At 40.5% G+C, this 23,995-nt stretch overlaps 1 protein-coding gene across 2 annotated transcripts in view; it reads left to right on the top strand.

Annotated features, from left to right (window-relative positions):
- Nucleotides 1-20,039, top strand: part of FAM110B (family with sequence similarity 110 member B) — a 154,338-nt gene extending 134,299 nt beyond the window's left edge. For both annotated transcript variants that reach the window (XM_040432919.1, XM_040432920.1), the window contains one exon: nucleotides 16,882-20,039. In XM_040432919.1, the coding sequence (XP_040288853.1) occupies nucleotides 17,192-18,304 (1,113 nt within the window). In that variant the 5' untranslated portion in view covers nucleotides 16,882-17,191 and the 3' untranslated portion in view covers nucleotides 18,305-20,039. The remainder of the gene's footprint in view (nucleotides 1-16,881) is intronic.
- The last annotated feature ends 3,956 nt before the right edge of the window (nucleotides 20,040-23,995 follow it).

Here is a 23,995-nt window from a genome sequence, read left to right as displayed (position 1 = left end):
TCCAGACATTGTTTAGAAGAACAGCGTACTTTGATTAAAAAGTTGATTGGAGAGGGAAAAGCATATAAAGAAGTGTAGAAAATGATAGGCTGCTCGGCTAAAATTATCGCAAATGCTTTAAAATGGCAACCAAAATCTGAAAAACTACCATTTGAATGGATAGAATAGCCAAAATGGCAAGGACTCAGCCAACAATCCGCTCCAGGAAGATCAAAGAAGGTCTAAAGTTACCTGTGAGTACTCTTACAATTAGAAGACGCCTATGTGAAGCCAAGCTATCTGCAAGAAGCCCCCGCAAAGTCCCACTGTTGAAAAAAAGATGTGCTGAAGAGGTTACAATTTGCCAAAGAGCACATTGACTGGCCTAAAGAGACATTTTGTGGACTGATGAAAGTAAGATTGTTCTTTTTGGGACTAATGGCCAGAGACAGTTTGTCAGACGACCCCCAAACACTGAATTCAAGCCACAGTACACTGTGAAGCATGGTGGCGCAAGCCTCATGATATGGGGATGTTTCTCATACTAAGGTGTTCGGCCTATTTATCACATACCAGGGATCATGGATCAGTTTGAATACATCAGAATACTTGAAGAGGTCATGCTGCCTTATGCTGAAGAGGAAATGCCCTTGAAATGGGTGTTCCAACAAGACAACGACTCCAAACACACCAGTAAACGTGCAACATCTTGGTTCCAGACCAACAAAATTGATGTTACGGAGTGGCCAGCCCAATCCCCGGTTCTAAATCCAATAGAAAACCTGTGGGGTGACATCAAAAATGCAGTTTCTGAGGCAAAACCAAGAAATAGAGAAGAACTGTGGAATGTAGTCCAATCATCTTGGGCTGGAATACCTGTTCACAGGGGCCAGAAGTTGGTTGACACCATGCAACACAGATGTACAGCATTTCTCAAAAACAGTGGTTATACAACTAAATATTAGTTAAGTGATTCAAAGGAAAGCAAAATCTTCAAATATTTTTCAGTTTATTTAGTGAATGTTTGAGTTTGTAAAAAAGAATCCAAACACTGAAACAGTCTAATATTCACATTTCTTCATTATTTTTTATTTTTTTTAGAGGAACAACACAAATTTTATATATTTTTCTTCATGTTTTGATTTGGAATAGAATGTGTAGTGTTCCCAATGCATTTGTGTGTATGGAAATAGAAGCTATTGGAAGGATTTTGAGCTTTATTCACTTTTTTTAAACACACTACTATTATTTTGAACACAGCTGTAGCTGGGATGCCAAAGTGTCTCAACCAGTTCAGAGAAGCTGGGCATAGGGACAGGCCAAGCAATCAACACATCACAAACTGAACATATCAGTAAAATTCCTAAATCCTTTCTGTAGACACCTCTGCCCTAGGCTAATGTTACCAACAATTGTAGAATTTGATTGGCAGTGCCCATACTGTTACTTGTTGTAGGTAGAAATAATACAATGGTATGTTGCAGAATTGGTGACTTTGGTCATGCCACGCTCAGACTGCCTTGGGTAGATGTAATCTATGCTTCATGGATCAAAGGCATATTTCCTGTGGCAGTAGTTTCAAAACGATTGCAACTTAATGACCACAAGTAGTGGTACCATAGTTCAGCAAGTGTCCCCCAATCCATTTGGAGGTCCTTCTGTTCCCCAATATGTATGATAACACTGGGAGTTCCACTCAGGGACCATAAAGTCCTGGATAGTTGGTAACAATAGACTTTTTTTTTTCCTGTGTCCGTGAAATAAAATAAAAGCATCCATGATTTTCTGTGACACTGGAGGAACTCGTAGAGATGATTATGAGCTATAGACATATATTGTAGCCATTTTATGATTTATTATGGTTTTCTAAGTTGTCCAAATAAAAATATTAGGTGTCCATGAATTTGTAGTAATTTTATCTAGAAAAAAAAGGTTGGCAGCCCTGGTAGCTACACAAGTGGAGTATTCTATATTCCTTGTCGAGGGTCTTATCCAGACGAGGGAAGTTGATGTTCTCGTGACTTGACAACCAGCCAGGATCTGAGTGAGTTAATATTTTCTTGAACTATGAATCTATAAGTGCACAGAATCACATGACTTCTTCAGGACAATGGAGACTCTGTTCTCGGTTGACCCCAGTAACAGAGTTTAATGGAAAGTGCAGAAAGTTATTTCTACATTCTCTAGGGGAATGTCCATTATGCTCATTACTGTCCATTTTGAGGGCAAAATAAAACCAAAGCCATATGACCCATCTGCTTCTTTGTTATTGTAGAATCTAGACCAATTTTGGTAGGGCAGTTTGCTGATATTGTGCAGTTGTGATTCAGATCATTTCCCCAGATATTTTTGTGAACTGCAGGATCACATGTTGCAAAGTCTGGTTTTAAGGGGAGGTCCAAGACTAGGAGAAAGTCTGTTTTTCACAGTAACAGCAGTATTCTGCTCCATGGACTGGCTCTGGTATTGCAGCTAAGCCCTATTTACTTGAATATTGACAGACTGCAGTACGAGTCGCAGCCAGGGACAAGAGTGACACTGTTTTTGGAAAAAAATATAATTGAAAGTGGTCAAGCTCCCTGACTGAAGGAGGGTTGAATGGAGGCTTGTTGCTTTCACATGCACCACATCCATGTAGGCGGCTATATAGCCATTACACCTGCACAGAAATATATATAGTATCATATACAATATATATCATATATCTGACTAATGACCTGTAAAAAAAACTTCCCCTCAATATTACTGGGGTCAGCACTTGGGGGCTAGATTTTGAAGCAGTATACACTGTATATGAAAATTTTAGGGTGCTGCATGTGCACAGTACTAAATCCGTTTACATGGGTCCAGCCCTGACCTAAAATACATACAGTATTTTTTTTAATCTGGGCTAGACAGTCCCAGAAACCTGGCATACATGGCTTTTTTTCCTGTGTTGGAGCCTCAGTTATAGATTTTTTTTCTTTTTTTTTTTTTTTTTCTTTTATAATACCAGGCACTATCTCTGTATATACAATATTCAAGAAAAAATGGAGGGAGGTAATTTAATTGGGATTTTAATATATGCCTTGCTTTTGAAAATTGTAGTATTCCTTGAAGTTGTCATTGTGATTTGCATCTTGTATATTGTTTTGGTTAGTGTATGACTAATGAGCACAATTATTTCTGATTTAGTTTTTTTTTCTGGTCCTACAGCATAATGGGTAGATATAGGTTTATAATGCGTGTATTACGTCATAGTCATTAGCACAGCTTTTGTCCTAGCAGACATGATGATTTCATGTTTTACATGGATAGTAAACATGTGATAGCTGGTTGCTGTTTTTCATGCTTCCAACAGCTGACTGCTAAAGGTTTTTTATACCAGACTCCTGGATGACACATGGGTTTTAATGTACATATGAGTTTGTTTTAACATGACAACCCTATTAAGTTGCCTATAGCTGGCCACACATAGTGTTGTGTCTCACAGATTTTTGTTAATGACATTCTGAGAGTACACTTGTGCCGGGCTATAAGTGGTACTCGGTTCTGAAATGTTAGCACATAAAAAAAGTTGGGCGTTACCAGATATCGGCATTAACACAAGAAATCTGTTATGAATATGGACAAGTAAATTCTATTCTACCGGTTTGGAATTCGTACCAAATTTCCCAAAAAGTTCAGTTTGTAAAAAACTCACATTTTTGGGGAATTCGTTTCGGGTGAATTGAGTGAGAGAAGTCGATTCCAGGATTACACTTCTCGCAATAAGACCTGTAAACTAGCTCTGCTTCCAGAAGGACAAAAGAACCATAATGTCTTAAGAGAAAATTGTCTGAGAAAAACCAGAGTAGCATACTGGTCTCTCTCTCTCTCGTCCCAGTGTCTTTCCAGAAAAAATATAAGCCCCAGGAGACCAGAGAGTGTTATATAACAACGTTCAAGGCAATTGGAGCATATTTGATTCAGGTAGAATAGATTCAAAAAGTTGCCGAATTGGACCCGAAACGAATTTCAGCAAATTAGCTCATCTCTAGTTGTGAACTATTTCATTAACTAACTACAGTCTATAGGAAAATTTAATTGAACTTGTCAAAATTTAAATTACTCAATGTAATTTTAAGGTTTATAATAAATTATTCTATGACTAAATTAAATAAATGGTAGGACAAGAATGTTTGAGATATTCTGACAACTACATTTATTCCAGTGTTCTTCCTTGAAGCCTGTAAATTTGCAGTGCTTACATACTTTCCATAGCATCTGTAATCCAGGGATCAATGAAATAATGTTCATGAAGTCTAGTAGTTGACAGTGGTATATGACAATTCCTAAATTAATTCAGCCTGTAGAATGTTAAGTGTTAGGAGCCAGTGTACAAAAAACAGGACCTGATGATGTTAATGCCAAAAGTATGCAGATGTCAAGAATAAATCTATATAAAATATACATGCACATAAATACGCCATACACAACGCAAACAATACACATACGTACGTGACAATTAGACCTGGATAGTAGTTGCAGTTAAAAGGGTTGGACAGTTTCCTATAATGATGACCTACCTTCAAGTCATCAATAGGACATAAATATCAAATTGGCTGCGCCCCGACTGCCGTTACCCTCGCCGACCAATTGTTTGAAGAGAACACAGGGTTTGTATGAGTGCTGTGTTCTCTTCGCTGTTTACCTGTTTGTCATGAACATTGCAGCGGAGAGCAAGTGTAATTACATATTTACGGTCCCATTCACTTCAATGGGACAGCTCTCCGTTGCGATGTCAACAGTGAGCAGGTAAACAGTGAAGAGAAGGCAGCCCTCACAGGAGCTCTCTGTTCTCTTCAAACAGCTGATCAGCAGGACTGCCAGGAGTCGGACCCCACTGATCTGATATTGAAGACCCATGCTGAAGATAGGTCATCAGTATAGGAAACCAGTCAACCACTTTAATGATTTTTGTATGGGAGCATATACAGCAAACAAAGTAGAACAGTGCAATAGGCACAGCACCCACTTACAAAGTGGTTTCAAAATAAGAATTTAAGGGGTTGTCCAGGTGTTTAATATTGATGACCTATCTTGAAACCTCTTCCTTGGCTAGTGATGTGACGTTCATCAGTCACATGGCTTAGACGCATTTCAGTCCAGTTCAAGTGACCAAACCAAGCAAGCACAGCCTCTATCCAGTGGATCGTGCTGAGTTTGGTTAGCTGGGAGGAGGTTGCGGTGTTCACCAGAGCTCCGCAGCCTCTTCAAACAGCTGATTGAAGGGGGTGCCAGGTGTCAGACCCCCATTGATCAGGTGTTGCTGACACATCCTGAGGATAAGTCATTAATATTAAACACCTGGAAAGTCTCTCTTATCAGTCTCTATTTGCTGCCAACAGTAGTAGCTAAAAGCTGTGGTCTCTTGGACAGTTCACTTGTAAAACCAGGGACTAGATCAATCAGATTCAACAGTATCTGCACTTTTTTTTTTTTTCCATACATCATGGGCCCTTGTTCTTAAGGCTGGCTTATTCTTTTGCACAAAGCTCACATGTGCTCTCTCGGGAACCGCTCTGACCTCACTGACTAGACAACTCTACACACTCAGTGTCCAGACTGAATGTCCTTCCCAGACCAAGGATATGGCGCCTTCTGCTGGAGTCAGATGTTACAGCAGCTTCTCTGTGTGTTACATCTACCTGAAGCCAAAAAAACTGAGCAAAGGTAAAATAATTCTGTAACAGGAAATGGTTCATCAGCAGATGATCCGAATATTCTAAAATTCTTACATTTAGAAAAATACTTTTAAAGTTCATTGGGGAATTTTCAGCTTTCAAATCTCACTATAACAAACAAGGTTGGACCTGAAATAATAAAGACCAGCACTGACCGCCCTCTGGGATCAAAAAGAAACAAATACCACCAAAATGGCACCATTCATTCTCCCACCGTAACTAATATTATTCATGAATGCGGCTATTCTCCCCTGTACTCTATGAATGGAGAACAATCGCTTGTATGGAGCCTTGGACTTGATGATGCCATGCTTACATTTTGCAACCCACTGTCCATCTCACTCGACACAGTAAACTTGAACTTCATAGAAATCCATGACGTGTTCTGTGGTTTCGAGTCAAGACATTTGTGATGGAAACGCCCAAATCTCCTACACTACAGACTAGTAATATACGAGCACTTACAGATTTCAATGAAAGAGCCCACTGTATGAAATAACTGGTTCTTTATCCAGCAGATTGCAGTGTTTGGGATAAATATGTAGTGCTGTACATTTTTTGGCTGATAATACTGTCCTTAACCCGTCTTAATGGCTGTGAACTATGGAGTTGATGAGTAAGGAAAACTAGTTCAGCCTTCACAGAGGTTTATTGCTTGGTTTCTTCTGTAGAATGACCCAACAGTATAACCTACTCAAACCCATGTTATTTTACAGTTTAGTGTTTGAGCTGACAATTCATAATTCTCCGATTGTATCTGCAGTTCTATCCGTGAACCGCATGCCATAGATCAGGAGGAGCCAAGCTGGTTTTATATAGCTTTGTAGGATAAAATTAGGTATAGCTTGTGTTTCGTTCTTTTAAATGTCTAATCTTTCTGTGCTTGGGAGTCCAGTGGGCGGTCCTACACATTGATCGCCCTGCCTATATAGGTGCATAGATAGCTTCTAGGGTAGGACCGCCCACTGGACTCCCAAGCATAGAAAGATAAGAGATTTCATGACCAATTTGTGCAGAAATCCATATAGTTCTAAAGGGTTCACATACTTTTTCTTGCAACTGTAACTAGGTTCATTTATCAGTATAATTACACCATGGGCACAAGCAAATGTTGCAGCAGTCATTTGTGGGTGAACCTGTACCTACCCATAGAGGCCAATAGCTGCACAATTTATAAAATAAAACAACCGACCTTCACAATCGCGTGGCCCTTGGTTACCACAGATAGGCGAGGTTTGGTACATGTGCAGCTGCCACAACTTTACAACAGTCTAATTACCTAAGGCCTCTTTCACACTTGCGTTGTCCGGATCCGGCGTGTACTCCACTTGCCGGAATTACACGCCGGATCCGGAAAAACGCAAGTGTACTGAAAGCATTTGAAGACGGAACCGTCTTCCAAATGCGTTCAGTGTTACTATGGCACCCAGGACGCTATTAAAGTCCTGGTTGCCATAGTAGGAGCGGGGAGCGGGGGAGCAGTATACTTACAGTCCGTGCGGCTCCCCGGGCGCTCCAGAATGACGTCAGAGCGCCCCATGCGCATGGATGACGTGTCCAATGCGATCACATGATCCATGCGCTTGGGGCGCCCTGACGTCACTCTGGAGCGCCCCGGGAGCCGCACGGACTGTAAGTATACTGCTCCCCCGCTCCCCACTACACTTTACCATGGCTGCCAGGACTTTAGCGTCCCGGCAGCCATGGTAACCACTCTGAAAAAGCTAAATGTCGGCTCCGGCAATGCGCCGAAACGACGTTTAGCTTAAGGCCGGATCCAGATCAATGCCTTTCAATGGGCATTAATTCCGGATCCGGCCTTGCGGCAAGTGTTCCGGATTTTTGGCCGGAGCAAAAAGCGCAGCATGCTGCGGTATTTTCTCCGGCCAAAAAACGTTCCGTTCCGGAACTGAAGACATCCTGATGCATCCTGAACGGATTTCTCTCCATTCAGAATGCATTAGGATAATCCTGATCAGGATTCTTCCGGCATAGAGCCCCGACGACGGAACTCTATGCCGGAAGACAAGAACGCAGGTGTGAAAGAGCCCTAACACAAATGAGTTTTATGTAGGAACCCCCCCCCCCCAACCATTGTTCCACAGGGTGTGACTGTATTCACATTACATTTTTGTCACACATCTAACATATACACATGTTGTATACGTCAATTGGATCGTAAAAAACCCAAAAAGTTTATGTCTAAATTTTTTTTTTTTGCTCGATTCTGCAGGATCTTTTGCATTTTGGATCTTTTTTACCGCTTCCCCCCCCCCCAAAAAAAGGATATGTTAGAGGAAATCTGTCAGTTCTCAAACTAGAGTAGGTGTGTAGTGTGAGTAATGATGATGATGTAATTTTTAGGTTTATGTTCACTTGCATTCCAATGCTGTGCTCCCACAAACCAGCAGTAAAATGCATGGGGAGGACTCCTCTTTGAGTCTCCTCCATTATGTGCATGAGCTTGGGAGTCCTGTCAATGCATTTTACTGCTGGTTTGTGGGAGCACAGCGTCAGATTGTGAGTGCAAAGATAAAGATTACATAATCGGTCTCAGCACCACTTACACTATACACTGCTTAGGGTACTTTCACACTTGCGGCAGAGGATCCGTCAAACCGCATGCAAACTGATGGCATTTGTCATATGGATCCTGATCCGTATGACAAATGCATTGAAATGCCGGATCCGTCTCTCCGGTGTCATCCGGAAAAACGGATCTGGCTTTTTTTTTTTTCTTCACATTTTTTGCGGTCTGAACATGCTGTATCCATTTTGCCGAAACACTCGGGGCCGGATCCGGCATTAATGCATTTCAATGGGAAAAAATGCCGGCAAGTGTTCCGGAAATTTGGATGGAGATAAAACTGCTGCGGTATTCTCTCCGTCCTGAAAAGTAAAAAAGACTGAACTGAAGACACCCTGATGCATCCTGAACGGATTGCTCTCCATTCAGAATGCATTAGGATAAAACTGATCAGTTATTTTCCGGTATAGAGCCCCTGTGACGGAACTCAATGCCGGAAAAGAATAACGCTAGTGTGAAAGTACCCTTCCTCTAGTTTGGGGTTTGTTTCAGAGCTGACAGATTCCCTTTAAAAATGGGACAAAAATGTGATAGACTGGTGTACCTACCACTTAGCCAGTATGCCGGTCTTTACACATGATTCTAAATGTTTCAGGTGAATTCAGAGGCAAAATATGATTTTGCTCTAAAATTTGGTGAAACAATGTAGTGTGTGGCCCAAAATTGCAGCAATGCATTATGAAATGTCATGATTTGATGCAATGGTTTATACTGTATTGGTTTTATGTTGGCAGAGCTGATGGTACCAGATGCCCTGTAGCATAATGTGGTGGGTGAATGAATCAGTTTGTTCAAAGCCTATAAATAGGTAAAAATCACAAATGTTTTGCTTTTTTTATAACATTTTAGTCATGCAAAGGGACCAAGATTTAGAAGATCCCTTTTGCACACTACTGATTTTTATTTATTTTTTGTGGTTTTTGCTGATTGTTTTCAGTTTTTGTGTTCAATCGTATGTTCAAAAGTACTGCAACCACAACGGAAATCTAACTGATCAATAAGTCAATGGGCTGTGCCAGGATTTGTTGGGATCTGTTTGAAACCAGATCTGGCATAGCGGGCATGACTTTGTTAGAAAACGGGTGCCATGATACAAATGCAAAACAGAGCTTAACAGAATGAACGTGGTACATTGACATGTAAAAGAAAAGAGCGAGATCCATCAATATTAAACTCCTGGAAAACCCCTCTAATAGATTAAATAATATATATATAACTATTTAGCGCTGCATTCAGCAGAATACAAATCTACAATGCAAATTCAGGAAGTTTGAATTTCCATTCATTGCTGTAAAGCTTTTATATTTTTATATAATAGGATTGGTGGTTGGGGATCTATGATTGCTTGATATCATAAATGCAAAGGTGGGGCTTCTTTTCGCCAGCAGATTCATTGCATTATGTTGTACTTAAGTTGAAATGAAATTGCTTGGAATGTTTGTTAATGTGTTTCCTCAATTCATTTAGGGACTGCACGAAGTCCAATTATATTTTAACTACTGCTCTGTGAAAGAATTATTTTGCAGTATGGTTGTACTGTGTTTAGGGGGCCATATTGCTCTTAGGGCTTCCTTTTTTATTAAATAGCTTTTGTTTCATTTTTGAACTGTGCAGTAAAAAAGTTCTAATTATGTGATTTTAGGCTTTGTAATAAAATTAGCAATTCAGAATCTTGAATGTGAGGAGGCTGTCATAGTTACATACCAAGGAACAATTAAACAAGGTCAATTATTACACTGAAACTTCTGTACCAGCAAAAATGATTGTCCCATTTAAAGAGCTTCATCGCCATGTACTAAGCTTATAAGCGAAAATAAAATAAAAAATCTGTTTCTCTGCAGCTGTACAGTTGGAGAATTCCAGAAAAATAAAAACTTCTCTAGCGTGAAATTAAAGGGAATGTATCATCAGAAAATGACATATTGTTAAACATATATTTTTTTGAATTGTTGCTAATTGTTTTAATATTCCATGTCATTATCTATACTTTAAAAAAAAAAGTCTGTAGATTGCACACTATGTCTAATAGGCCACCCTTCTTTGTCTGTACATTTTTCAGAAGTCATCTTATCAGCCAAGATTACAATGAAAAATAACATCTTTATATATAAAAATCTACAGGTTAGAAAAAAAGGGAATGTGTCACTATCTGATTTTAACTGGCAGAAAAAAAATTATAGGTGACACATTCCCATTTAATTTTTTCAATATTTCATTTAAAAAAATACATTTTTAAATAAATATTGTTATGGGCAGTGAATGTGGAACCATTGCGCCATCCAGCTGGTTTGGTTTTCGGATAGACCTAAGGCATAGTCCTGGTGGCGCCCTGGTTTTCACCCTGTAAACCCTTTTCAGGAATATTGTCTTTGTTGCGAGGGCACCACCAGGCTGCTACCTCTACCAGGCAGCTGAACCATTGGGGTCAGAGAAACCGATGCAAGGCACCGAGAGGTCAGGCAATCCTCCTAGTCAGGAAACAGGCAGAGGTTAGGGCAGGCAGCATTTGTACAAATACTGTACCTGAAACAAGTCCAAGGTCAGGGTAGGCTGCAAAGGGTCAATATGGTAAACATACTAAGGGGAGGGCAGGCAGCAGATGGTCAGGATCAGGCACATTCCTTAGCAGCTTGCGAGAAGGGGAGCGTGTGAAACGCCCACAGTGATGCTGCCTCTGAGCTTGCATGGAGGAACAGAGCACTGATGGGCATAGGCCACTAGTATACCAACCATCAAACCTTGTTGCCCTTTTACTCCCACTCTTGCAACTTGGCCTTTACCTGAGCTCCTAGACCTGAGCTGGCTGACAGCTTCATACAGAAGGCTGTAGTTTTAAAGGGATTGTCTCACAAACATTTATCACATATCTACAGGATGTGGATAGAATTCAACTTCTACTTTAAGTGAGAGGTATGGCTCCGAACCACATCTAAAGTTGGAACAATAAAGTATTCCTCTTAGAAATAATACAGTGACAATCCACTCCTTGAGGATCCTGCTGGAAAAATATCCTGACTTCTATGAGATGATGTAATGTGATCCTTCAGTGAGCAGGCAGCCCCTCTTGGTTTTAACAAAACAGATTTCTCATAAAGTTTAGAAAGAAAGTTTGTTTTGAAAAGGGGAGGGAAAAACAGCTGATGACTCTAGAAGAAGGCATTTTTCTCTGAGATATATTACAAGGTTCCTTCGTCTGTACTATTGATGTAAGAAATGTACAGTGACCATGTTAAGGCTGCTTTCCCATATCCCATTATTGTTTTTGCCTTCCCATATCCTGACGTCTGTCTTTTTATTTTGACACCAACATAAGCTGTATGAGATCATGATTTTTGCAGTGCAAGTTGTAATGTGGTAGGGTCGTATTTAGGAGTCCAGAGGTGTTTTTTATTATTTTTATTATTATATGCAAATTTAGGAAAAGTTATCCTGTATATGCTACATACACAGGAAGTTGCTAGGTCATCTATAAGTGTGCCATGTCACCTGGGCATTTGAACTAACCTAAAGTATGGAGCTGGAAGCAGAGAGCTCTGTACACTGTGTGGTGGCTATGTCGGGTCACACAGCTCATCCCCCATTCTAGTGACACTGAGCTGCAGGAACCCGGCACCAATATCAAGGTCCTGGAAAACCCCTTAAGCTCTGTGCAGCTTTTCTAAAGTCCTATACGGTCATTTTCCGGATGTTAAATACATACAAATCTGTACACATCACTGCAGACTTCAATCCTTTAGTGAAAATGAAAACATTTTATTGTGAAATCCATAGAATAACATTTCTTCAACCGTTTTTTTTTCTTTATAATAATGAAACTTTTATATTTGAAATATCAGGCTGTCGAGCTGACTGTTTTATTTATATGAGCAAGATGGTCCATCTCCCACACATTAATCAGCATCATGTTCTTCTGCATCAGTGCTGCTCTGTCAGAATGCCAACACAAATGACAAGCTGTATAATTCACAGTGCCACCCCTCGATCCTCTGCAAGCCCCCGCCATGCCACCCCTGCAGTAGCCCCCACTGGCATATCCTTGAATGTATTGTATAATACAATAAATAATGTAACTGCAGTGTATCCCTTGTACTGAATTAAGGATTTTTGGTCATCAAATAGTCACCATTGTCTTTCTAAACATTGAACTTCTAGTGATTCGAATCCCTTTGCAATTTGCGTAATTTATTTTGATTAAAAGGAAGACTTTGTAATAGCAACCAGCTTCAATTTCATAACATATTTTTAGCATAGAGCGCAAATGGCACCATATGTCTACTAACACAAGATATTACTTGGCAGGAGGTTCTAAATAGTAGCACACATTTTTCAGAAAATCTATTCCTAAGTAAAGACTGGGATAAATGTGGAGTTCATAGTTTATAAAATGGATCCCTCACTATGAAAGAGCATCTCCACCATTCTTCATCATGGGTGGAGCCTCCATGGACATATACAGTAAATTTGCCTTTCATGGCCTTGAAAGTGAGGATTGTGATGCTTTGCCTGACACACATATATATATATATATATATATATATATATATATATATATATATATATACAGCATGCCAAGGGAGTACTATATCCTCCTCACACCACTATCTGGATTGGACCAGTGCCCTTGGTTTCTTTAAGAGTTTTTCAGTTTTGTTATTCTAGGACAGTGGTCCCCAACCAAAGGCTCGGGAGCCACATGTCGCTAGCTACCCCTGCTATGTGGCTCGCCATGGGATTATTGAGTATTGGCATTTGACATTGTTGCAGACCTATCCTAGTTTTACCACCAAACAGTGCCAATTTGGATGGTATAATATTAGTGTTAAACCTCACACTAAAATACGTATCAGCAAATGTTTGAAATGTCATGGTTTTTGTTTCTACACATTCAAACTTTCTCTTTTTGAATTGTCTGTTGCTCCCGACCATCACTGAAAGTTGAATATGGCTCACCGCATACAAAAGGTTGGGGACCTCCTGTCTAGGATGTTAGCTGGACAGTAGTTCATAAAAATTAAACCTGAGCATTATTCATAAGATCTGTGGTGCCCATATGGCGACCCTCTGGCTCACATAGCCTGGCTATGAGCTGAGCGCTGCGATTGGCCAGCGCTACAGCATAGGAGGAGACCGCGGCAGGCTCAACTGGGTGGAGCCTAACTGCAAACATACCGGAGGCTATAACCGGAGAACGGAGCGGCGCCCGGGGATAACAGTAAGTGCAGGGGGATCCCTGGGCGCCGCTCTACATATCTTTATGGTGAGTTTACATACTTTCTTTGGGTGAAAGGTCCTCTTTAAGTTCACTGAGGGCGGGTCCAAACTACTCCCTGCACCTTGCTCCTCCTGCTTCCTCTGCCAGCCCTACCCTTTTCTTCTGGATTGACAGGGCCAGGCAAAAGGACTATGGAGGAACCTGATCCTGTCAATCAAAGAGGAAGGGGCTACTAAATTGCATATGACTTCTTCTCCAGAATGAAGCAACAGATCTCTAAGTGAAAGGTATCATCATATACTGCAGAGCTAGACTTACAAGTCATCGTAGAACCATTTTGTACAACTTTTTGGGTTAGTTGTCCTCTTTGTCATATGGTACAAAATCCTAGTATGGCGGATGTCAAAATAGCTTCTAGACTGCAACATATTTTCAGTATATAGTGTATTACCTTGTCATTGGCCACAAGACTTTGCATAATGATATCGAATGTAATGAGAAATGTCTGGCTTCTGTGGCTAGGCATAATGCTATGGAAAAGTAGTCCTTGGTTCCAAAGCCCCAAAATATCATTCCAAGATAATAAAACATTGAAGATTTAAGAAAAATACTCCAATAACTAAGATAAATGATGTAAAGTTTTTACATATAACAGTCAGGAATAGCTGCTGGAAGCTGTAAATCACTTTCTATGATGAGGACTGGAGCTTCTTCAGGGGAAAGTACACAGTGAACCAGACAAATAAAATGGAGCCGCTCACCCTGGTACACAAAGAAGGCAGTCCAGGACATTTGGTACCGCGCTGTATTGTAAAGAGGCGCTAATAACCAATACAGGAGTTTTACCAGAGACATGGTCCTGTTGATTGGTTGGATCTGAGTCTGAGGCATTGTATACTGAGTCTAGTCTCAACTTATGATGCACCAGGAAAGACCTGTATGTTGAAATATTGTATCCTTAGGCCATTGTATCTTGAGGGAACGCGATATAGAAGTCATGAAGCATGCTACTGAATGAAATCACTAAACCCTAACAACCCTAGTATTACAGATTAACTATCAAGCAATGCAACTAATATTCTTTCAACATCACAGGTATGTCTACTCACTGCATTCCTGTCTAATAAAGTTTCTGTGAGTGGCGTTTCTGGAGATGAATGTCTTCATCGCCCCCCTGGACATTAATGAGACTTCTAATGTTCCTAGTGTTTTGGATCCATTTAAATAATTCTTTATACTCTGCTTCAGGCATGGTCTGCTAAGGTTTTCTGCTCTGCTGGGTTGACCTTTCACTCTCCTGCTGTGGCTGAGACTTCCATCTGTGTTCTAAAGTGATGGGGCAGGAGATATTTGGCTTGTTCACACTGATACTGGAGTCAGGCTCTGTGGTATTTAAATTGAAACCTGCCCTTGGGGCACAGCTTAGGAAATAACACTGCACTCCATATTACAGTGAGTCGTACAGCTATTAAACCACTTGATTTGCATGACTCTTATTACAACATATGGGTACATTTAGATGCCAATTACTATGTGAAAGTTACATTTGGTTTCCAAAGGTTAATGTGTTCTTTTTCAGTTGGAGCTTATCAGAATGATCTCTGCACTTCATCTCAATATTAGACTTGATCTTAGATGTTTAAAGTGGACCTCAATATCTACATTTTTGATCAATCTTATCCAAATCAGTTGGGACCAGAGATGTCTCAAGAATGTCGTTCCTTGAATCAGGGAAAATCAGAAATAAAATCTGTTGATTTGTAGATGCATGGATAAATTTGGATGGATGGACGGCCGCCTGGGTGGGTGGATGGATGGACGGCCGCCTGGATGGATGGACGGCCGCCTGGATGGATGGACGGCCGCCTGGGTGGGTGGATGGATGGACGGCCGCCTGGGTGGGTGGATGGATGGACGGCCGCCTGGGTGGGTGGATGGATGGACGGCCGCCTGGGTGGGTGGATGGTTAGGTAGAGAAATACTCTAACACTCTAAGGGAGTCAAATGTAATGAAGTAGGTTATTCATCCATACTAATGTGATGTTTCTGACCTATTACAGGGCATTCTTAAATGGGTTGTCTCATCATGGACAATGGGGGCATATCGCTTGGATATACCCCCATTGTTTTATAGGTGCGGGTCCCACCGCTGGGACCCGCACTTATATTGAGAACGGAGCTCCACAAGTAAAGGAGGGCGCACTGCACATGCGCAGCCGCCCACCATTCATTTTCTATGGGGCCGCTGAAAATAGCTGAGCGCTCGCTCGGCTATTTCCGTCGGTCCCATACCCATAGAAATGAATAGGAGCGGGGCTCGCTCCCTTTCACTTTTATGGGGAGCCGGCTTGGTGGTGGCGGCCGGACCGGAGTCCTCCATCCACCACCTTGTGGGGCTCTGTTCTTGATATAGGTGCAGGACTAGCGATTTCCCCCCATTGTCCATGATGAGACAACCCCTTTAAGCACTGTTACTGATAATACCATATATTTACTGTATATACACCACAATGCACTAGTGACTACTGGAGTGTTGCATAGTTATTCTCCATTTGATCTTGTTCTCTGGCACCCCTGCATGTTTTTTATTTTAAGTGCTGCTCCCTAGATAGAGAGAGATATGAGAAAGAGAGATATGAGATAGATTTTGGAAATACCTCTCTAAATTAGTGCTGTCACCTATATTTTTTCAGTTAAAACCAGTTAGTGAAAAACATTTTTTTCAACTTTCTAATCTCAAATTGTGTGTTACCTATATATAGGTCTTGCCTGTCATTGTAATCCCGTGTGTGATGATAATGAGATGACTGCTAAAAGGTGCTTTACACATAAAAAGAAGTTTCAGCATATTATTATGAACTAAAACTGCAGGATAAAACATAGAAAATGACACAAAATTTAAATCCCCAAAGACACTAAATCTGTTTAACATAAGTGATTGAAACAATAGGTCATTTTCTGACAACACATTCCCTTTATGCACAAATTACATTTTTCATACTTTTTTTAATTTGCAAATTCCAGCATTGTAATAAAGACAGTATTTCATTAAATGGTCCAGAAGGTAACACACATCACTTCTTCCCATTTTGTTTTGAATGTACATCATTTATTATTAAGTTACAGATATACAGATACTTATTTGTTTCATTTATAATTGCTTTCCAAAACTGTAATGGCCTGTGTGTGTGTGTGTGTGTGAGAATGTGTTTTCTATTAACCGTCTGTTATCTGGTTTCCTTTCGCCTGAACAATCCCTCCTGGGATTGAGGTCAAAAGCCACATTAATGCCTTTTTTTTTTTTTTACTACAAACTAAACCGCTCCAATATTTTCTGTTGCTATAGCCGTGATGTCACATGCTGTTACTGACATATGATTGGTTGTTTTGTGTTTCAGATCTCTGCCTGTAGTAGAACACAAAGAAAAGACGAGACACCCACATCCTTCTGTGCAAATAAAGGATTCAGCTGAGCAGATAAATACAGACTTCTGTCTGGTGGCCTTTTTCTACTTGGGCTGCCTTTTGAACGCTAAATTAAAAAAAATGTCCTTTAATGAGCTGTGATATGATGAAGAGCTGCTGCTAACACTCAGATTTCAAGATTCATCTGTTATTCATTGTGCTTGATGCACATGTTTCTGCACAGTGCATTTAGGAAACACAAGAAGAGAATCCACAACGGCTGCGGGGGAACAATTGCCAAACATGCCTACAGAAACACTACAGACAGGTAGCATGGGGAAACCCGGGAGCCCAGCAGTGGCTTTCACATCAGCTGTCCCTCTCCGAATATTGAACAAAGGACCTGACTATTTCCGCAGGCAGTCAGAGCCTAATCCTAAGAGACTCAGTGCAGTGGAAAGACTAGAAGCTGATAAGGCAAAATATGTCAAGAGCCAAGAGGTTATCAATGCCAAACAAGAGCCTGTGAAGCCAGCAGTACTTGCAAAGCCTCCCGTGTGCCCTGGGGCAAAAAGACCTTTGGCTAGCCCAACCCTGAAGATGTTTAACAACAATGCAAGGTCTGAGAGCTGTGTACAGAGAGAGAACTTAAAGCTAGAAATCCTTAAAAACATTATCAACAGCTCTGAAGGCTCCAGTACAGGTTCTGTGCACAAGCTAAGTTCTCGGAACTGGCCTTCAGGTAGATCAGACTCAGCTGACCAAAATCGACATTCTTTTGCAGAATCCTTGAAAGTCTACCCTACGCAAAGTCATGGGAGCCTCCAAGAAACAAACTCCAACATCAGTAGGAGGCTTCTAGCAAAATCAGGTGATACTTTTTTACACGTTTCTCATAGTTCCTCAGACATTAGGAAAGTCACAAACGTGAAACAGATAATGGCTATACCTTGCAGCAGTTCAGCCCCACCTCTCCCTCCAAAGCCCAGAATTGCCACCTTAACTACCCTTAAGTCTCCAGACAACGATACTTTGGAACCCACCTGTGGTGTAACCAGAAGGCCATCACTCCAGCGATCGAAGTCCGACTTAAGCGACAGATACTTTCGTGTTGATGCTGATGTTGAAAGGTTCTTTAATTATTGTGGACTGGATCCTGAAGAACTTGAAAACCTTGGGATTGAAAATTTTGCAAGGGCTAATTCTGATATAATTTCTCTAAACTTTCGCAGTGCAAGCATGATCAGCTCAGACTGTGAACAGTCTCAGGATAGCAACAGTGACCTTAGAAACGACGACAGTGCCAACGACCGCGTGCCGTATGGTATTTCTGCCATAGAGAGAAATGCCAGGATCATCAAATGGTTGTATAGCATAAAACAAGCCAGAGACTCACAGAAGGTGTCCCACGTGTGAGAATGAGACCGCATTAACTAAGAGACTACGTTTTGTCTGTGAATATTCAGTTGTGAAGAGTTGTAAAGTCTACTTGAAGTCTTGTAAACTTTCCAAACTGCTCTGTGTTGCTTGTTGTGCAATGTTTTCAAGTTGCATGCCTGTCAACATGTGAACTGACCTGGCTTTCACTTGAACAAAAACTACAAAGCCTAGATGACTATGCTCTCACCATCTGCCAAAAGTTTAAGACCATTAAAAGTTAATCGGCTTTGTTTTTTGTTTTTTTTATTATAATCTATCGCCTACACACAGCGGAAGGTTAGATTTATATGAAGGCTGTCAGTTTACTAGGAGCTAGCAATAGTTGCTGATGCAAGGAGGCCCAAAGTGCCACATGCCTCAGTCAAGTCGCCAGTACTCTGGAGGTATTGTCAAGGCGGTCTTTAGTTCAGCCTGTCTCTAATGTTTGCAGGCGAGCGATAGACTACTGTTTACATGACATAAAAAGGTAGACATATACATGCATAGGTCTTATTGTGTTTTTTATATACATTTATATATACTTTTATTGAGGTTTTTCATTAAAAAATGAGAATGCTGTCAAGCGCTTGCTTACACTTTAGGTCTTTTGTATTTAAAAGAAGATGGTAAAAATACAGACTTTTTTCAACATTTTATCTTTTTTTATGATATTTTTTTTCTTCAGTAGTATTATTAGTTGTCTCGTCTACTTCATGCTGTACAGGTTTGTTCTGCATGACTTTTTTTTATTTATTTTTCCCTTCATAATAGTTATTGAGCAATTTGTAGGTGGGGAGAAATCTGGGTAAGAGCCCAGTGTGTAGAGCAGGGTGATCAGCAGTACAAAACTTTGTCCATGCCTGATATAATGGCCAAATGCCATCCTACAGGAGCCGTAGTGTTTTATGACTCATTTTGTTAATTTTTTTTTTTTTTTTTCCTAAGTCTTAAACTTTTGACCAGAAAAAATGTGACGAAACCTACAACTCCTATAAGCTGCCTTCAACCGAAACAATCATTGCAGATCCATGCTACCATTTTTCTTTTCCATTCTCGTTGAGCAAGATGGAAATCTACAGCCATATCAGTATAAAACAAATCTCCAATTCTGGAATAGCCTCACTAGCTGGACTCTAGCTGAATGAATTGTATTTGTTGTCTTGCATCTCAGTCTATGAATGTTTGTCTCACTTGAAAGTATTGTAGTTTTAACAACCTAAAACTGCTTTCATCTTCTCATGGCAGTTCTTCTGCACGTCTGCCTTCTAGTTTTTAGTTTTTTTTAGTTGTTTCCTGACAATGTGTCTTCTCAGTGGGATTATCAGCTGGCATTCTTCTGAGTAGCATTTAGTTATGCACCTTTTGCCTGCATTCAGTAAAGACGGCCACTTTGTAGGTTAAGACGATATTTATGAAAATGCAACCCATCTGCTCACTAGTAATGACATAACCGATAATCATAATGGCTGCCTTTGCTGTGTGTCTCTGGTGACAAGTGTACTTGAATAGGAACTGCAAGGCCAGCTACCTTCTTACAGTGCTTAGCGGTCTTCACAGTATTTTGTTAACTATAGCAGGCCGATGCAAAGTAGAAAAAATAAACTAAAAACAAAAATGGAAAAATAAACTTTTTTTATGGTGTAAATGCTGTAAGGATTTGTAAATACTTCATTTGCTATCGAACCTTTTGGGGAAAAAAAGTGTTATACTAATAAATAGCTCTTGTTCAGCAGTTCAGTGTGTTTTTTAATGATTGCGAATATACTAAACTCTCTACACGTGTCTTTTACAAGACCTGGTTCATTCGTATGTGAAGATGCAAGAGATGTATTAGAGTAGCTTCACAGGTAAGTCCAGTAGTCTGCGCTGGTTACCATATCCAATTTAGGCTAGTTTCACATCTGCGGCACAGCTTTGCCTGAACAGCCTGCCGGCATTATTGGATAGTGCTGCTTTCCCACCGGATCCCATTGCACGCAGCGGTTTTTGCCGGGCCGATTCCTGGCATTCTCTGCCAGAACAGCCTGCAGAGTGGTGCCACAGATGTGAAACTAAAAGGGAATCAAAAAATGATGATCATATATATGATCACTCGCATGAATCAAGAAAAAAGGGAATAGTGATCTGGACTATTTAAGACGTAACTTTTACTTCTTATACATTAAAATATATATCCCTCAAAATTAATGAAAGATCAAATGTGAATACAATTTTCCACGATCCCGCACACAGGGGACTCCTTGGAACCAGAAACAACCGTGTCCACACTTGTACATTCAGTGTAAGACACTAAAAGGTAACAAGAGCCGGTATGCACTAGCACCTTAGGTGCACAAATATAAGGTAGCAATGGCCGGTATGCACTGGCACCTTAAGTACACAATTAGGCAATGATGTTGGAGACGACATATAACAGTATATGCATAATGCGCGGCGGCATCAAAGAAAAAAACACAATGATTAGGTGCAAAAGATCACCATGCAACGGAGTGCACAGCTGCACCTGTATCATGAAGGTGCACGGCATCACTAATGAAACCCAGTGTCCTACCCTACAGATGATGGACTCTTCAGACACCTTCGTTTCCCAGTTTCTTGCAGGGTGGATTTGATTTAAATCAAAATGATTTAAATCACGATTTAAATCACTAGTCAGTAAGGCTTGATTTAAATCATAGTTTTCTACATAAAGACTAATTCTTGCTGGTATAACTTATAATATGCAAGTAGATGAAGATTTAAACAACTTTTCATATCAGTTTGATTAGGTTGATTCAGCATTCATAGGTTTGTAGAAGTTAGGATTAAGGTATTTTTCTCAACTCTGTTCATGTTATAACATTTTTGCTGTGAAGAAGAGGCGGCATGTGATCTCTGCTGAGTCCAATTCAGTTTTGAGAACTGCAAAAGTAAACCAAGCATCTGTGATAATATCTTGTAGGCAGAGAAACTGCCCAATAATCTTACAAAAACCTCTGGAAGATCATGACATTGTGAATGGATTAATGGAATTTATTTACCAAAAAAATTACACATAGAATGTGTCGGCAGATAAGAACCATTCAGCCCATCTAGTCTGCCCAATATACTGAATACTATGGCCCTATCTTATATGAAGGATGGCCTTAAGCCTATCCCATGCATTCTTAAACTCCTTCACTGTATTTGCAGCTACCACTTCTGCAGAAAGGCTATTCCATGCATCCACTACTCTCTCAGTAAAGTAATACTTCCTGATATTACTTTTAAACCTTTGCCCCTCTAATTTAAAACTATGTCCTCTTGTAGCAGTTTTTCTTCTTTTAAATATTCTCTCCTCTTTTACCTTGTTGATTCCCTTTATGTATTTAGCAGTTTCTCTCATCTCCCCTCTGTCTCGTCTTTCTTCCAAGCTATACATGTTAAGGTCCTTTAATCTTTCCTGGTAAGTTTTATCCTGCAATCCATGTACTAGTTTAGTAGCTCTTCTCTGAACTCTCTCCAAAGTATTAATATCCTTCTGGAGACATGGTCTCCAGTACTGAGCACAATACTCCAAATGAGGTCTCATTAATGCTCTGTAGAGCGGCATGAGCACATCCCTCTTTCTACTAGTAATTCCTCTCCCTATACACCCAAGCATTCTGCTAGCATTTCCTGCTGCTCTATGACATTGTCTGCCTACCTTTTAAGTCTTCTGAAATAATGACCCCTAAATCCCTTTCCTCAGATACTGAGGTTAGGACTGTATCACTGATTTTATATTCTGCTCTTGGGTTTTTACGCGCCAGGTGCATTATCTTGCACTTATCAACATTAAATTTTAGTTGTCAGATTTTTGACTATTCCTCTAGTTTTCCTAAATCCTTTTCCATTTGGTGTATCCCTCCAGGAACATCAACCCTGTTACAAATCTTTGTGTCATCAGAAAAAAGACACACCTTATCATCGAGGCCTTCTGCAATATACACTCACCTAAAGAATTATTAGGAACACCTGTTCTATTTCTCATTAATGCAATTATCTAGTCAACCAATCACATGGCAGTTGCTTCAATGCATTTAGGGGGGTGGTCCTGGTCAAGACAATCTCCTGAACTCCAAACTGAATGTCAGAATGGGAAAGAAAGGTGATTTAAGCAATTTTGAGCGTGGCATGGTTGTTGGTGCCAGACGGGCCGGTCTGAGTATTTCACAATCTGCTTTGTGGATGCTAGAGGTCAGAGGAGAATGGGCCGACTGATTCAAGCTGATAGAAGAGCAACGTTGACTGAAATAACCACTCTTTACAACCGAGGTATGCAGCAAAGCATTTGTGAAGCCACAACACGCACAACCTTGAGGCGGATGGGCTACAACAGCAGAAGACCCCACCGGGTACCACTCATCTCCACTACAAATAGGAAAAAGAGGCTAGAATTTGCACGAGCTCACCAAAATTGGACTGTTGAAGACTGGAAAAATGTTGCCTGGTCTGATGAGTCTCGATTTCTGTTGAGACACTGAAATGGTAGAGTCCGAATTTGGCGTAAACAGAATGAGAACATGTATCCATCCTCTGATGGCTACTTCCAGCAGGATAATGCACCATGTCAGAAAGCTCGAAACATGACAATGAGTTCACTGTACTAAAATGGCCCCCACATTCACCAGATCTCAACCCAATAGAGCATATTTGGGATGTGGTGGAACGGGAGCTTCGTGCCCTAGATGTGCATCCCTCAAATCTCCATCAACTGCAAGATGCTATCCTATCAATATGGGCCAACATTTCTAAAGAATGCTATCAGCACCTTGTTGAATCAATGCCACGTAGAATTAAGGCAGTTCTGAAGGCAAAAGGGGGTCCAATACCGTATTAGTATGGTGTTCCTAATAATTCTTTAGGTGAGTGTATATTAAACAATATGGGTCCCAGAACAGATCCCTGAGTTACCCCACTGGTAACAAGACCATGGTCTGAATATACTCCATTGACTTCAACCCTCTGTTATCTGTCCCTCAGCCACTGCCTAATCCATTCAACAATATGGGAGTCTACGTACTGCCTTATTCTACATAATTTAAAAACTAATCTTTATTTCATGATGGAATAACCTTTGGATGGTAATATATTTTCCTCAAAAAGCATGTTATATAAAAAAAATCCGATTTAAATTAAAAAAAATCCTATTTTTTTTAAAAAAAACATTGATTTTTATCCACCCTGGTTTCTTGGCAGGGTGGTCCGGTTCGATGGTGGGAGGTCCTTGAGATATGAGGGAGTCACAGGAAGATGACCCTATAGGACCCTACAATAGCCCTACTGGTCTATCCACGGCGTGTCCCACTAGTTGGGCCCCAGTCCGGAACCTAACCCTGGAATTGCGTTCCCTATTTTGCCCTGAAAAGATCCCTGATGTGAAACTAGCCATAGCCTGGACACTGCCAGACACCGCTGGATCCCCATTCACTATAATTGGATACATCAGGGATCCAGCAGGCTTCTGGTGGTGTCTGGCTATGCCAGGTACTATAATTCCAGTACTCTGCTCCGTGCACTTTATTTTGGATCACTTCTGGCTTTCACTCAAAAAACTGCATGTGTGATCCTTGCCTTATAAAGCAGAATCAAAAATTTTAGCTCAACCTACCCTTGAATATCCAGAATTAAATAAGTAAAGGTAAGGCATATTTATATTGACAATTTTTCAGTGCTTTTAATGGCAGC

The sequence above is a fragment of the Bufo bufo genome, chromosome 5, assembly GCF_905171765.1.
Source record: "Bufo bufo chromosome 5, aBufBuf1.1, whole genome shotgun sequence".
In the NCBI taxonomy this organism is placed as follows: domain Eukaryota; kingdom Metazoa; phylum Chordata; class Amphibia; order Anura; family Bufonidae; genus Bufo; species Bufo bufo.
The sequence above is the reverse complement of the archived record's forward strand: the minus strand, read 5'-3'. Positions and strand labels throughout refer to the sequence as shown.